The 17,654-nt window shown below is 35.0% G+C and overlaps 1 protein-coding gene across 2 annotated transcripts in view; it reads left to right on the forward strand.

Annotated features, from left to right (window-relative positions):
* The window catches only part of DGKI (diacylglycerol kinase iota), a 287,785-nt gene that overhangs the window by 245,266 nt on the left and 24,865 nt on the right, over positions 1–17,654 (forward strand). For both annotated transcript variants that reach the window (XM_087968515.1, XM_087968516.1), the window contains exon 29: positions 1,143–1,168. In XM_087968515.1, the coding sequence (XP_087824641.1) occupies positions 1,143–1,168 (26 nt within the window). The remainder of the gene's footprint in view (positions 1–1,142; positions 1,169–17,654) is intronic.

Below are 17,654 nucleotides of genomic sequence, written 5' to 3' on the forward strand. Positions count from 1 at the left end.
ATGACTTAAGAGCATTTTTTCACACTTACAATCATTGTAGCAGCCCCATGGTCAAACATTGAACACTTCATAACAATTGTGGTCGTAAGTTAAGGACTACTTGTACACTAGAATTGCTTGGTATGAGATTGAATTATTTGACTATCAAGACTGAATCTGTATGGCAAAAGTAGATTTTCATCGTCTACTCTTTTGAATTGTTTTAGCTGAAGTTGTCAGGGATTAAGGCTCATACTTCTTGCCATCAAGACATGAGCTTTGCCACTAAACTATAGATTTTCTTCTTGACTGTGTCCCTGATCTTATCTACTCCCTTGCTTACTGCTAAAATGCCAGATTGTATTAACCTTTGGCCAAAGCTACAAAATCAATTATTTTCTCGCTTTATCTTGAGGAGGCTCAAGAGAGAGACTGACTTTTGTACTCCACGGTGGGATTGAAGGACCTTAGAATGGGGAAGACAGAACTGGTGGCAACTAGATTTTTTAAATTTTATTCTCAGAACTTCTGAAAAGGGGGAGACAAAGGTTGCGGGACAGTTTTGGAAGGGGATTTTAAAGTTGTAGGAATACCCCATTTCATTCCATCTATTTATTACTCACCTTCTATTATTCTGTCTATATTTGCTATGGTTAATGTAAAGTACATGTGATTTAATTTTGAGCTAACTTTGTAACAATAATATTGCTCAAACTGCTTAAGAATAGGATCTTTATATTTGCTATTTTTAGGGGTATATCTAACAACTTGTGTGTGTGTGTGTGTGTGTGTGTGTGCGCGTGCATGCTTGAATACACTAAGAGCAAAGTAGCCAGCAGTATGTTGTATTACTTCTGAACTTGATTTTAGTGTTCAGGATGCAGATTCGGCCAAGGTTTTGCTGATGCTGGCAGCAAGATATGTTTGTTAGGATAAAATGAGCAATGTTGAAAAATGTTTCTAGGATCTCACTGTTCTGATTTAAGAACTTTAAGATAGCAGCTTGTGTGATTTGTGTCCTACATTTTTATAGCTTGCCATCCCATCCCATTTCACCTTGCGGATACCTCTGCAGAAATTCCAACAAGGCCACTAAAGTCTTTTTAAAAAACAAACCTAAAGAAACCAGAGAATAAAGCTCCTTCTTGTTTCTTTACTTGTAGGTCTCCTGTTTCTTCAGAAGATCAAGGTAAGAATCCATTTCATAAATTCCTCCGCTGAACTTAAAATTGATTTTGATGAGAAGGGGACAGTAAAGTTGTACCTGAAAATGAATTCGAAGTATAGAAATAAGTAAAATTTGATATAGACATCGAGATAGCTCCTCGGTCACTTCATTAAATATATACGGTATAGTCTATCCAGTTTTGCAGCAAAGCCGTGAATGGACCTCTGTTCTATCATAAATCTAGTTCAATAAACTTGCTTTTTTGCTTTAGTAACGTTGTTTGGAATATAACTTCCATTATTTGTGACTATTAACCCATGGTCTATAGAGAAAGACTAGATGGTAATAATGATTGTGAGCACATATGTAGCGTTTTACAAAGTTCATCCCCACTCTCAGTCATCTCTATGATGCTTCACAAGTTAGCGGTTGTACGAACAGGATGGTTAGAAGATCAGAATACTGGGATTCACCTAAAGCTATCTTAACCGTTCCTGGAGTTGCAAGATACAAGGCCTTTCAAGTGTGATTTTACAATGTTAAGAGAGTACACACTGTTCCCTTCCATCATTCCACTGCTGAGTGATACATTTATTTCTTTAGTTCCTTGCCAAAACCTTGCCTTCCATGCTTCAGAGGAAACATTACATTGAATAGTCTGTCTCAGATGCACATATCAAGCAGCTTGTCCATGGACAATGATTTATTGGTTGGTATCACGAGATTTCATTACCTTATGTTATTGCTCTCTCATTTGATCTATTAATTGAGTGTCAGATGACAGATAAAGTACCGTACTTCTTTGTGCAGCTTCTTGATTTTAATCCTCAATAGCTGTCCCTACAAACTATTTTTCTTTTCTACTTTCACTGTTTTCTTCCTCTGCACAAACTGCTCTCATGTTCCATTTAACCACTTGTGCCACTGTGACAAGGGACCTGCACTACAGCTTGATCAATACCCTGAATCACTCCAGAACTATAAAAGCAATTTATGAGCTTACTTTGAAAGGGAGAATCAAAGCCATAGCCACGTAACATACCAAGAACATTAAAAGCTTCTGCTTAATGACAGTGAAATGGCTGGTCAAGGAAACTCAGCACCATAGAGAAGTGCATTTAAAAGGCTACAGCAAGAATTGAGAATTCTCTTTCTGATGTCAGAATATTTAGTACCAATGCTTTAAAAACTGCAGTGTTCAGGAGAGTAATTTATATCAGCATAGTCTTGTTTGCCTTCAAGGTGTTCTGTGAGTCATTTGTTGACTTTCACAAGAGGATACCTTACCTGGCCACTGCACCAGACCAATATCTTCTCTTCCTATTACTTTAAGGGTCCTAACTCCAGCAAAGCTTCAGAAATATTCTGTTGTATCAATCTCTGCTATCTATCTGGTATATTGGCAGCTGTTTAAAACACAGTGAATTTTTCCCCAAGCATGAGTTTCACAGATAATTTCTCTTAAGCAAGATGTGCAGAGACAAAAGCGTCAGGGTTACAAAACCTACCATCAATTGAATTTTTGCAATTTAGAACCAATATATACCCATGTAGAATTCCTTCCCTTACAGCCTTCCGGTGATCTAGCAAGGATCTAGGTCTTTTCATTGATAATGGAGAAGCATGTAGTTGGCTGTTTACATCTCTCTCCTAAACCTTCATCAGTCTAGGCACTAACTGTTGTACTGTCCACCCAACTCTAACTATGCATATGGCTGAGTTTTAGAAATGATTCGCCTTACTTCCTATTCATATTTTTCATACTCATATCTTCCTGCACTTATAAATTATTCTGTGTACTATGAACAAATCAGATGGCAGATATTATAATTTCATGTCTTAAACTGTTCCACTTAAAACTGAATTATGCTCCATTACTGTATGCGTTTAAGCAATTTGAAGGAGTTATTTCATGAAATTAGGTTTTATTGAATAATATTCTTTGTTTTATGTAGTACATGATTTATTGAATATGCTGGATGGAACTTGGCTTCTAATTACTGTCATTTTTAAAACTTTTTTTGTATCAGTTGTATCTTTTATAACCTGCTCTTTCAGATATGTAGTTAGTTTATTGTCACTGTTTGTTTTGGAAAACTTCTTAGAAGTGTTTGAGGAAAAAAATTGACAACCTTTTTTTTTTACAGTTTATATAGCTATTTCACTAGCCATTTGCCTTGATTCAAGGTGAAACTACAAATTATGTTGAAGAGAAAGGATAGATATAAACAGCTGAGTTTTTTTTTCTTTTACTTGAATCCAGGTTAAAGCACTTGATGTGAGAAGTTTGTATGGTGCCTTTCTCAACCTTAATAATAAAATGGTTGCTGCTTTGAATAAATTGATGACTGTAGGTCATCACTATTAATTATTTTTTAATATTTTTAAAAATATACCTGAAGCCTCTATAATGGACTAAACCAGTGTTTCTTCCCCTTTCTCACTTTTAAAAATGATGGAAGAACCTAAAATAATTTTTATTTGCATGGCTTATCTATATTTACCATTTTAAAAATTAAAATGGATACGTTCAGTGCTACTACAATTGTTTGATGGGATTTTAATATTGTTTATTTTTCAACCTAAGCTGGAAATAATTCTAATTTTGTGGATCTTTGAGAGTCCACACTTTAAGAACTACTTTAAGGGACCACACTTTAGAAACAACAGACTAGGCTATTATGGGCTAGTCAAAGTTGTTTATAACACATTTACTCAATCCCTTTTAGGAACAGTTTAGGATAGCATTTTAAAACTTTGTATCGATGGTATCTTTTATAATCTGCCCTTTTAGATAAGTACTTATTTTATGTTGCCACTTTTCTGTTTTGGAAGACTCTTGAGAATACTTGAGTAACCACGATTGTGAGGGAAGTTGGGAGTTGGTCTCTAGTCTCATATGACTTATTTTCACTAAAGATGCCGAAGAATTAAATCCAAGATTTAACTTTAAGCTATCACTAAGCTATTGTCTCTTTATAGGGTTTACCTGACCATGTTAATCCTCTTGTCCTCTTTTAAAGTAATTATCTCAAGAAGCACTATCTCTGCATGTTTTTTATCATAACATTTCATGAACATTTGTAAAAAAAATAGTGGAATTGGCTCCTGTGATTAGTAAGATAAATAATTTCCACCGTTTATTGTTATAATATTATAGCTTATACCACATTCTTTAATGTTCCCCTTTTCTGAGGTCTATAGCCAGCAAATGTTACCTTCTTATATCAAGTCATGGCAGTACCTTGCTTAGCACTCTATAATCTGCAATGCGGGTCTTTCTTTCTGCAGTTAATTCAAGTCAACATTTAGTCCTTCCTAGGGTGGGCTTTTCTTTGCAGTCAGAATGTATAGCTGACTTGCACTTAGGTTGTAGCTTCCCCTTGTCAAAGGTGGAGGATAAAATTCCTGCATTGATTTCAATTCCTATGGGGTCTTTGCTGACAAAACAAAACAAAACAATGGGAATCACTCTAAATCAAGGGTCTTCAAACTTGGCAAGTTTAAGACTTGTGGACTTCAACTCCCAGAATTCCTGAGCTAACATGACTGGAGGAGGAATTCTGGGAGTTGAAGTCGTAAAGCTGTCAAATTTGAAGACCCCTGCTCTAAATGACTTGAAACTGCTTGTGGTATTCTGAGCAGTGACTGATGGGTTGCATAGCCTGAGCTAGCAGGAAAACCTCTACAGGAAAAACTACAATGTATTGCTTTAGGGAAGGAATGGGTCAGGGTCGCAAATATCACCACAAATACTCTAAAAAATGGTTGCTCTCCCTGAAATATGAGCCTCAGTTACTTTCTCATTTTATGCCTCCATGCATTGGTTGATTATTCTAAGGGTATGTTACTATATGGTATGCGTAGAACCTACTTTGGATGAATGTGTGTAAAGGAAAAAAGGGGGAATGGTCAGAGACATGAAAGCCAACCAAATTTCTTTTTTAAATAGTGATTTTATTCAAGATTATGTTTTGACGCAAGTGCAAACTAAAGAAAAGAAGAAAAAAAAAAAGACAGCAAATCAAGAAAAATAGAAAAATTATAAAAGAAAGAAAAAATATAGTAAAAAAAAGAAATGTATAAAAATTGACTTCATCTCTCACAAGTATAAACTTTTTAAAGTAATTATTATTGCTTCTTTCCATATTTCATTTCTTTTTTTTTAAACAAATTTTATTAGTTTTTAAAGACATACAAAACATAAAACATAAGAACATAAAACCTCTTTTCTGAAAGTTATTTGTAAATTTTAACAAAACAAATAAAACATTTTATACACCATTGACACATCTCCTTATAAACACATATATATCCTTTCAAGTTTCTCATTATTTCTCCCTTTACTTTTATTCAATTATATTTCTTTTCTATATTTATCTATTTTATATGTTTTTATTCACTATACTTATATTTTCCTCTGACTTGCTTTATTCTCTTCTATCTTTTATTCTCAATTGTCCTCTTCTAACATTCCTCCAAGGTTTTATTAACTCAATCAAACATAAACACACAAAAACACAAAACAAAGAAACATAAAAAACATCTTTTCTGAAAGTTGCTTAGTCCCGGGTTACAACTCTTCGTACAGACACAAATTCAAATTCATATTCATTTTGTATACCATTCCATATCTTGTTACCATTTTCAATTTTCTGTATAGCTTCTCATCTCTTTTAAATTTTCTTAGTTTTATTTTATTTATCTCATCTCAATTCAAATCATAATATTTATTATTCTTTGTCTGTTCTGTTTCCAGCTATCCATTTATCTTTCTTCTTTAAACAAAACTTCTCCTGTACACTATTTGGAGTATGACGCCTTTATCTCTTTTCCCTACATTTATAATACTTAATGTAAAATACATAGCTTACATTGGGATTCTGTTTGGTACATTCTAAAATTATACAATATTTTTTATTATCAATGCCAATACAAATCTATTCATTAATATTAATGTTCATTTATATCTTAAACACTTAACACATTACTTTTCAGTTAAATATCATGCCTTTATGGGAACACTTATGCTTTCCATAGTTATTTCCCTCCCACATCACATATTTTAAATCATTGTTTCGTTAAAATGTTCCCTCTTCTCCTACTCCAATTCTCCCATTTATTTCATTGCTTTCTTTTTCTTGACAAAAATTTCACTAAATTACACTAAATATTTTATCACATTTTAAATTACATATTGTTTCCAATTTTCTAAGATTATTTCTAAGTACAAATATAAAAATAGAATCTTATGTACCTTTCCAGAATCCCCTTTTCAATAAAGTTTACCCATTATCTCTAAAAGACTTTTGTTTCTTTGCATCTTGCTCCCCACCATTGAGGTTTCTCATCCCTTCCTTTCTCCGTTGCTTATTCTTCTCCTTGCCCTCTTTACCCCCTTGTCTCTCCACCTCCCTTTTGTTCTTCTGCTTTCCTCCTTTCTGTTGTTTTCTAACATAGTATCCACTTTTCACCTTATTCTTCTCTTTTTTGGTTGTTTTTCCAAGTCTTACAGTCCCCTTTTCCTTTTCCTCTTTCTCCTTTCCTTCCCCAACTAAAGTCACTTGTTCATCAAAAATGGCTTCTTCTTTATCCCAGTCATCCTGTTGCGCAGTCAGCTTTTCATAAGTACAAACCGCCATTTCTAAAAATTGAAAAAGAGTGCCAAGAGAATCCTTCCCTTCTTCTTCTTCTTTTTTATATTTTTGGTATTCAAATTTCAATTCATCCACAAGTGATGCCATTATAGACAGAAAAAGTTTTTCCAAACAACCACCCAAGTGCTTTTAATCAAGGATAGTTCTCAGAAGTTCCAAGATCACCAAGCAATCCAAATAAGCTGTTTCTTTTAAGTGCTTTCTCCTTTCGTCACTTTCTCTTTCTGGGGTTAGTGTTTAGTCACAAAGTTCTGTTTAAAATATATCTTTTAGAAGTTTTATTAATGTTTAATAACTCTTTAAAATTCTAGGCAATCTTCTCCTTATTTTCAAATTCTGCTGCAATTTTTTTTCCTCTCCCTTCCCACTCACAGCAAAAAAAGGTTTTTGTTTTTTTTAAATGTTCAGAAATCCTTATCCCTTCAGCATTTAATTACCTCCAATGCAGGTTTTCCAATTTCTCTTATGGTTCCATCCGCTGTCACATTAAGAAGGAGAGTGAAAAGAAAGAAAAAAAAAAACACTTTCCCTTTTAGAATTCAATTCGCCGCTTGTAACTCTCTCTGGAAACAATTTATCTTTGGCAACTTTCAAGTTCCAGGGTACTTTCTCTTACTTTATCCCAGTCAGCAAAAACCACTTTCACTTCTTCATGACTCTTCTGACTTTCTTCCTCTTGCACAATCTTATCCAGCTGCAGGCTTCTTTGTGGCGGCCATTACTGACCGCCGCTCCTCCGCCTTGGGAAAAGGGGGTTTTGCCGGCTGGGGAGGGGGTCTGCGACACCCCCAAACCCCTATCCGGATCCCCCTATCTTCAGCTGCCTCTACGGGGCAGCTATATCCCCCAAATCCAAACGGATCGGGGGCACCTCGGCAGCGAGCGCAGCAGGGATCGCGTGGTATCGCGAATCCGTGCCGCTGCCGAAGCCTTGCAAACCGGAACTATCCATATTTCATTTCTTATCTATAAACAAATCCATAAAACTCTGTCACTGAGGCCAACAAAAGGGATACTGGGATAGCAACATATCTAATTCAATATTGATGAAAGAAGGCAACTTTCTACCCCCTCCTTTCATGTCTAACAATATTCATATTTATTTCTTCCAAATAATACCTTACAATTTGATTTTTTGTTCATTTTTTGTTTGCCCCTTCTCACAAAATTCTTGAAAGCTTTAACAAGCTTCTTTTGTAAGTCCGTTATAGGACAATTTTCCAGGTGGCTCTCTTGGTTTGCTGTTTCTATATCCCTTTTAATTATTAAGACATTGGCCAATTTCTTTTGTATGTCTAGTGTAACATCTTTTTCTATGCTATTCTTATAGCCTGTCATTTTAAAATGCATTTCAATTATATCAATTAAGTTTTCCATGGCATCTTTTAAACACGCTCTATCTATGGAAGGAGACCCTCTTAAAATTACTTCTCGGTACATTGTTCAAAAATATCCTTCAATATGTCCAATGTTAAAGTATTTTACTTCACTCTGTATTTGTAAATTTGACTGTTCTTCTCTTTTAACTTTGTAATCTTTAGTTCCTGCTACTTTCCTTTGGTTTTTGAAGTCTATGTTTTTTTTTAAAGAATTCAAAACAAAAAAATTTCCTCACAGGAAATATAATAATCAGGTCAAGCCCCACAATGATTTAAACTAGGAGTGTCAGACTTGTGTTGTCATGGTGGCATCACATGACGTATTGGGACATTTTCCACCCTTCAATAAACTGGGTGAGAGCGGGGCCAGCACTTGATACATCTGGCCCATGGGCCGTGAGTTTGGCAGCAAAGAATGTGCTGGAAGGAAATTTAATATTTCACTCTGGCAAGTCCATAGTGGAATGAATGCTAAACAGTACAGAATCTTGCTAATATTTCTCCATCTACCCACCCATCTACCCACTCACTACCTATCCATTATTATCTTCTTTTAATGACCCCACAATCCCTTCTGGGGTGGAGTCTGAGCAACTGAATGGAGCTAGCAGAGCGTTTAATGGCCAGATGCCCTTCCTGTTGCCTATGCAGAGTTTTGTTCAGCGGATATATTCTCATTGTGCCCAGAGAGAGAAATATCTGCCTCTACCTAGGATCAAACTCACAGCTTCCTGAATGAGCAGACAGTGAATGTATTTAATTTCATACATTTTAGAAAGTGGTTCAAAAACAACAGATATTGTTGGGATAGATGAATTTTAATCTAATTTAATACATTAGATTAGTTGATTTCATGCAGTTGACATTGAATTGCTGGCTCCTTAAAACATTAAAAAAATAGCTTAATGTTGGGAATGTAGATGAAAGGAGGTTACTGATTAAACAGCATCTTTCTTTTAAAATTTACTGCCTTGAAGAAGAATAGGTGGTTCCACACAACTTTAAGTGAAAAGCCAATGAACTTTGGAAATGTAACGTGGAAACCATTCAAAGATCAACAAAATTACATTTTTAAATGTGTTCTCTGGTGGAAGCTGGAAGAGCACCAGGGGAAATTTCTGCCCACAGGTTTCCATTTTGAATAATTAAACACTTTGGAAAGAGAAAGCTCATGTATTCTCTTTGGAAAGAACATTCAGAGCTTCCTTTGGGGGTTAAATTGCTTGAGATGAGCCTCTAAGCTTTCAGTTCCTTCCTTTCTGAGTATGAAAGGACTAAAATGACCCAGAAGGTAGGAGGGCACAATAAATCCCCAGCTCTGGCTTTTTTTTTTTACTCTTAGATCCAAATTACATGCATGCTTAGAATATTTCATGAAATGGTATAGGTTCTCCTGCTTGAGTAGGGGGCTGGACTAGAAGACCTCCAAGGTCCCTTCCAGCTTCTATTCTCTTCTATTCTCTTCTATTCTCTTCTATTCTATTTGATTCAATTCGATTCCATTCCATTCGATTCCATTCCACTCCACTCCACTCCACTCCATTCTCTTCACACTCTGTGCCAAATTCAAGCTGCATACTCAGTTACCTATGGTAACTCTTATTAATCTTTTCTTTCCTTATTCCCCTGTTTTCACCCAGATCCAAGTGTCATAAATTATGGAAAAACAAAACAGTTCTGCTAGTGCAACCACATCAGGTCACAATTTAGCTCCAACCCAAAAGCTTTGGATGTGAAAGATACTGAAGAAGTCATTGAAAAGTTGATATTTTGTCATCCCTAATATTTGTTTGTGCGGTTGCAGGAATTTTTGTTGGCTCTGCTATAGGAGATGATCTCAGAATAAGACAAAAGTGCTTATCCCTTGCAAAACCTCAGGAAAGTAGGAAATAAATAGTAAAAGCTACTTTTCTATCTCAGTTTTGAATGCTATTTATAACTGCCTCATCTACTGAACCTCTGGAAATTCAAAATGTACCTGTTGATTTCATAAAACTAGAATTTGGTTTATTTTAAGCTGTTGAATAAACATAATGTGCCAGGGTTGACAAATTACACTAAGATACAGCCAAGAAAATACTTTAGAGCTTATATGTTTGAATCTAACTGGTTAAATGTAGAGTGACTTCAAAATTAAATTACATTTAATTTGGGGAGGGACTCCTCTTATGCTTAGTGCTCAGCCATTTTGTGCTAGAAGTTTTTTTTCTTTTCTTAAAAAGCTCTCTATATGCTTGGATTCTCATCCTCAGTAACACATCTTAATTTCCACATAGATTGCATAGCTATTTTATATAACATTCAATCAAGATAAAATAAATCCCAATATTGGTGGAGTAAATGAAAAGAAGTTTCACTGACTTATTGCTTTAAAACTGAAATATCCTCTTAATAAAATATCTAAAAGTCCATCATCTTGTGCGTTGCTGAAAAAACCAGCTTGATTTTAAGCTGCTTTTACATTTCAAGGCAAACTCCCTCGATTTGCCGTTTCTGGAACAATATACCTCTTGGAATATTATTATAGTTTAGATTTCAGATTTTTTTAAACGTTCACGCACAATTCTTGGTTAAAATGTATTTTAACTTTTTAGGATAAAATAAATTTAGAAAATATAGAGAAATGCACCGGAAATACTATTCAAAGATGCATTTCAATACAACACTGGGCAATTTTTATGACTTTTACAAAGAAGCAAATATAAAAATAGAACAGAAAGGACTGGATCATCTATCCCTGTCTGTCCTGAACAAACAGCGAGAGGGATCCCATATTTAAGCCACTTTCCTAAGTGTGCATTTTTATGTTTCTGTTATAACTTAAAAGAATTGTTTGATCTTTGAATACAAATTAGGTAAAGAGATTTCTATTTCTTTTTTGTGTTATCCATCTTGAATACTTCATTAGTTGAAAGATGGGGCAGAAATGAAATGAGCAAACAATTAGAACAAATAGGTTAAGAAGGCCTTTAAATTAAGAAAAGGCTGGAATTTGGTTATTGAGGTACATGTACTCTAAATGAGCAAGAAAGTGTGCAGTTAAGCATGGATATCTGAAACTATATAAGTTTTATCCTAAACATTTATTTTAAAATATGTTTTTGCTTCATTGTTTTTTCCCTCACCAATATAACTTTTCCCCCCTGAGAAATAGATTTATAAGGTTCTATATTCTTCTCTTTGCTTTCAAATTCACATCATTCTCTTCACCAGCTTGGCATCTTTGAGAAATGCTAGACAAAGACATTTTCACAAAGCTATATTTCCACTCCCTAATTCCTTCCAAATATTTTGAAGTTGGATAGGATTATCTTTTCTTCTTTCAACTTAGAGATGCTCGAAAGAGGCTGGGAAAGCTATGAGCTAACCTGTACTGTATTTAGTGAACCAGTAGAAAATTCATCATTGAGACAGAATTCTTTTTGATGACTGAATTATGTCAACTCCTGCAATAACTAAAATCACATTACTCATGGTCCATTGGAAAGGAGAAAAAAACACTCCTCCATCCATTTTTTAGGCATCTTGAGTGAAGAGTTAACTGGCTGTCATTCTTCCTGTAAATATAATCCCATTAAAAATACTGATGATGCTATAAATCCATAGTTTGACCCTCACAGTGTTTCTTAATAGTTGCATCCATGGTCATATGTTGTAATATGAGACCTTACATGTGTATGAAAATCAAAGGAGGTAAAGGCTTGTTTGAGATCAGAGGTTGAAAGAAAGTTGGGTCATGATTTTGGTGCATGGATCTTATCCAAGGAGACAAAATCAAATGTAGTTGTTTTAGTTCTATAATTCAAATGTAGAAATTGTAAAATGGATTAGATGAATCAAGATCAGGTTGCCTGTGAAATCTGCTAGAGTTCTCCAGTGTCAAATTATCTGTTCCAAAGAGCTCCCAGGTTGCACAAAATATATACTTTCTGATCTAAGTTATACCACATCTGAGACAAGAACATTGATTTGACTTTTCAAGATAACCACATATGGACAACCTGATATGGACAAGGTGGCATGGCTCAAATGCCAGATCAACTCGAGTGTCATGTTTGGAAGATATCCTATAGCTTCTGAAATTCTTAGTTAGCCTTAGCAGGCTAGGAATTCACAGCACTGTGATCCAAAATATAGGAAAGCCAGACTGAGTTAAATTAGCATGCACATAAAGAAAAGAGGACAAGGAAGAGGCAAAATAGATCTGCAAAGTTTTCTTATTATTTTAAAATATAAAATCTATTTCAGCTTCTTTTGTATTCTGTTTTCATGTAAGTTATCAGATATATTTTTAATAAGAAGCTATATCATTGAATAAGATGGTTTCATATTTGAGATGACAGATAACTATACAAGGTCAACTTAGACTGGAACCCTGTATTTATTTAACTGGGGAAAAATCCAATTTAACTTAATAAAGTTTATTTCTGAGAAGACATGTGCTGCGTTCCATAGTTAAACCATTATTGGATTTTTAATTTTCTCATTCTAGATGTTTTCTGCCTTCATCTAATTGAAAATATAAACCAGTGTTTTGTTCTATCCCTTCTTAATTTCATCTGCTTTCATTGAAGAACCCTATAAGAAGAAAGAAAAATATTCCATTTTTCAACCCTAGAAGAACAGTACTTTCTTCAAAAAGTAGAAATGTAATGTGATTTACTGTCAAAAACAATGCCTTATATTCAGAGGTTATAAATTGTCATCCCCCAAATTGTCATGTCTATTGTCAATTTAATTATGATTAGTATTAATAGTTAACAGCATTAAGAACAATTCTTGATCATGTCAATTATAAAACATTAATATATTTTTAAATTTAATTTGGGTTTTGCTATATTTTTTTCTTGTTATTTACCACATGGTAATTTTTAGGTAGTCATTAGTTGGTGTCAAGGCAACTTTTTAAAGGCAAATTTTGACAAAGCTAAAAATGCATCTGGAATCTGAACTTTAATGTTGAAGAAGAGTCCTGAGTATCATGGGTGGACAAGTAAAAAAGCAAATGGATTATCAAACAAACAAACCCAGACTTCTCACTTGACCAGCCCAAACTATCCTACCTTAAACACATTATGCGATGACCTAGCTCTCTGGAGTAGTCCATAATTTTGGGAAGAAGAAGACAACTAGCAGCAAGATGGATGGACTGAATTACAGATGCACTGTTAGAAGACCTAAAGGACTAGGTAAAGAAGAAAATCTATCTGTGTGATCATTAAGAGTTGACATCAATTTCCTGGCACATAATCTCAATTAACCAAATGAAAGAAATGGATATGGGTATGTCTAATCTAATGAAAAGAAGGACTAGGGATGACATGATGATAGTGTTCCAACATTTGAGGGGCTCCTTTAAAGATGAGGGGTTCAAACTATTTTCCAAAGCACTAAAAGACAAGACAAGAAACAATGGCTGGGAACCAAGCAAGAAGAGTTGCAATCTAGAACTAAGAAGAAATTTCCTAACAGTGAGGCCAATTAACCAATGGAATAGCTTGCCTTCAGAAGTTGTGGGTACTCTATCACTGAAGGCTTTCAAAAAGAGATTGGATAATCCTTTGTCTGAAATGATATATGGTCTCCTGCTGAAGCAGTCGGTTGGACTAGAAGACCTCTGAAGTCCCTTCCAACTTTATTATTCTGTGTTCTATGTTCTAAATGTGATTAAAAATGCTGGGAAATTAGAATGTGTAGTATGGTATAAATCTATACTAATCAAGTTTTCCTTTTTGCAGTTTTCCCCCTCTTTCTATTCTGTTCTCAAGACTTCCTCAATATGTAGGATTTGAAGTACAAGGACCAGCAGTAGGAGGGGAGTTATAAGAACTAACAATATTTATCTATATATCTATGCTTCTTTTCCCTCATTTTTAAATTGAAGGAATGATTTAGCCATCTCTCTTTCTTTTAGAAAAGCTGAGATTTAGAATATTTCAGAGGAAGCAAAGTATGATTTAAGCTAGCATACAAACTAATGTGATGAATCTTGGAATGCTGAAGCACTTGTAGTTTGGGAAATACTGGAAAAAAGATTAACAGTGTGTGTATGTTAATAAATGTTTTTGCATGGGACAGCACCTGGCTAACTTCCTTTGGACTGGTCAGGTCTGGTTAAGACTTGATTGTAAGACTTGATTGCATTCCATTTTGCTTGTAAAATTGAGAATAGTATTTTTATATTAAAATGCAGATACAGCAAATTTCTATTCCACCTTAGATGAAATATTTATAGACCTTCTTGTAGTTGGAAAAACAACTACAATCCTGCATAATTTGGCAGTAGTTATTAAGTTTTTAAAAAGTGTTTTTTCCATATTAAGAGAGTCTTCCTCACAAAGACACTTGGCTAGAGTTCATTGCTTCCAATTAAACACGGGGTCATAAAGTGATGTAGTAAAATAATGGCTAATGTGTAGAAAAGCTCTTTCATTCAGCAAATAATCTACGTTAAAATCATTCTTCAAAACCCTAGAATGCAATGGTTAAAAATGCACATCTTTTGAGCTCACTTCTTCATAATTCATAGTAAAAAATGTTTTATTTGTGCCCAACATTTGTTACAATTATAGTGACAGTTATACAAGAGAAAGCCTGCTTGTTCATAAGGACAGTTTACTAATGGCTTGACAGGATGGCATTCAAGGCAAAAAGAAAAAAAAAGATTTGAAGATGTATAAAACACAAGTTGCTTCTTTCATATTCTGGGACTACCAAATAAGAAAATGGAAATCTATTGATATTCTTGCCATTTCAGGAAAAAGCATTGCCAGTGGAGTGTTTTCACCAGTTAGCTGTATAGAAAGAAGACTTAAATATGCATTTCTGTCAATCTTGAGATAGGGATGCAGAGAAAGTTCATCAAGTGCAAGTCCACTTTACCTTATCAAAGTGCAATAAAGCATTTCTATTTCTTACTGTGAATGCTGATCCAAGAAAAAAATCTAGGAAACAATTACTTTATTTCAGTGTTTGTCAAATGGAATAATGCTTTGGGACATATTCAAGGCCCGAGGATACTTTATGGCATGATAAACAGTGTGCATAATTCATGTTTGGTATTGTGCAGCAGTAACATTTGTCATCCTCTGAATAAATGCATTTTTAAAATCTGTCTTTTATCCATAATTGCACATTGGGAGCATCAGCCAATTTCTTTCCTTAGCTAGAGCTTAGCCAAAATAAAACTGCTTTGCATCGAACAAGGGGTTGTCAGGTAAAAGAAGGTTATTGTAAATAAAAGAAAACCACCACAAATAGATGTTTGCCAATTTACTGCAGAAAATTGGAAAATAATAACTAAAGTTTTATTGGGTACATTCAACATGAAATTTGCAGCAACCCAAATTTCATGCTTGGATAGCCATTCTGCTGGATTTTGAAGAAGCAGAATAGAAAGAGTGCAGAAGAACAACAAAGATGATTAGGGAACTAGAGGCTAAAACAAGAAGGGTTGCTGGAATTGGGTATGTCTGGTTTAATGAAATGATAGCAATGAAATGAAATGATAGGGATGACATGATAGCAATCTTCCAATATCTAAGGGGCTGCCACAAAGAAGAGTGAGTCAAGCTATTTTCCAAAGCACCAGAAGGCAGGACAAGAAGCAACTGATGGAAACTAATTAAGGAGAGAAGCCATTAAGAGAGAAGAACTAAGAAGAAATTTTCTGATCAGTGGAACAACTTGCATCCAGAAGCTGTGAAAGCTCTCAACCCTGGAAGTTTTTAAGAAGAGATTGGACAACCATTGTCTGAAATGATATACGGTTTCCTGATTGAGCAGATTTAGAAGATCACCAAGGCTCCTTTCAACTCTGTTATTCTGTTAAAGAGTATTGACATTTCTGAACTGCAGAGTGTTGGACAAGTCTCTTGTGAATACTATAGGTAACCAAGAAAGCAAATGGATCATAGAACAAATACATTCAGAATTTACTCAAGGTGCAAATGACCAGACTTAAACAATATTTTGGACATAGTATGAGAAGACTTAACTGTCTTGAGAAATCTATAATGCTTGAAAGAGTAGGAGATAAAACAACAACAACAACAACAACAAAAAGGACTAATAGCAGTAAACTGGATTAGAGCAGCAATAAGCTCAATTAGAGCAGTAAAGGATTTTTTCCCCAGGATACATCATCCTGGAGAAAATCCATTTATGTGGTCTTTGGGAGCTAACATTGACTTGACGGCTTATAACTAATTAGTCCTTCTGTTGACTGCATAACCACTTCCCAGACAGCTCCTATAAAAAAATTGGACAGCAGATTATGGGCTACAGGTACATCCAAGGTTTGGAAGACCACCTTTGATCACCCTTAAATCTGGGCTGCATCTTAAGGATCTCTCCACCAGCTTTGACACCTTGCAGTGGCACTTTCAAGAGAAGTGCATGCCTCCACGTGGCCCCAAAAGTCCTTTAAATGACTTTGCTCCAACTAGGAAGAAGTGACATTAAAAACCTGCAGAAAAGTTGCATGCACTAACAGTACTTAAAACAAAAACAGAGGATAGATTGTGTGATGAAGTTCCATGACAGATTGAGAGTAAGCCACTATGAAAGTCCAGTTCAGTCTCTGCAATTGGATCATACGAGATTTCCTACTGTCAGAAATTTTTGTTTCTACTTCATACATGGTAGTATAGAGGTTAAAATGCAGTACTGTAGGCTAATTCTGCTGCATGCCACCTGCCAACAGTTTGGCAGTATGATTCCTGCTGGCTCAAAGTTGACTTAGCCTCCTATCCTTCCGAGGTCAGTAAAATGAGAACCCAGATTGTTGGGGGAAATATGCTGACTCTGTAAATTGCTTAGAGAGGGCTGTAAAGCACAATCAAGCAGTATATAAGTCTAAGTGCCATTGCTATTGCTATCCTTAATAGAATAGAATAGAATACTTCATTGGCCAACTGTGATTGGACACACAAGGAATTTGTCTTGGTGTAAATACTCTCAGTATACATAAAGAAAAGATACATTCATTAAGAATCAAGAATCATAAAGTACAACACTTAATAATAGTCATAGGGTACAATCAGCAATTGTTCTTGTGTCTAGTTATTTTGGTGTGCAGTGCTCTATAGCATCATTTTGAGGGAAGGAGTTGAATATATCCGGGATGTGATTACTTTATACTTTAGCAATTTCCTCTTGGTCAGCCAAAATTATCCATTGGTCAGATTTTTTTGAGTTCTTACATTTGGGCCCTAAAGATGAGGTTGAAAAGGTGGTTGGAGTACAGTTCCCACCACCAAGGGCTGAAATTCACTGGGCACAACACCTTTAATTGAGAGATAGAGGTTGATGCCAACTATCTTCTTTTCTCTTAAGGAAATACTCTGGAGTGGGGTTGCCCATGTTTGTTGACTACAAGAGAAGGGCTCTTTGTCATTGGGATGACAAGGCCAATGTTTTAAGCTAATGGAGGACCTGTGCTAAGCTCAGTAGAGGCTAATAGACCTATTT

This window comes from Notechis scutatus, chromosome 6 (genome assembly GCF_049901735.1).
Source record: "Notechis scutatus isolate UNSWTSFEM ecotype Mainland chromosome 6, rNotScu1.2, whole genome shotgun sequence".
NCBI lineage: Eukaryota > Metazoa > Chordata > Lepidosauria > Squamata > Elapidae > Notechis > Notechis scutatus.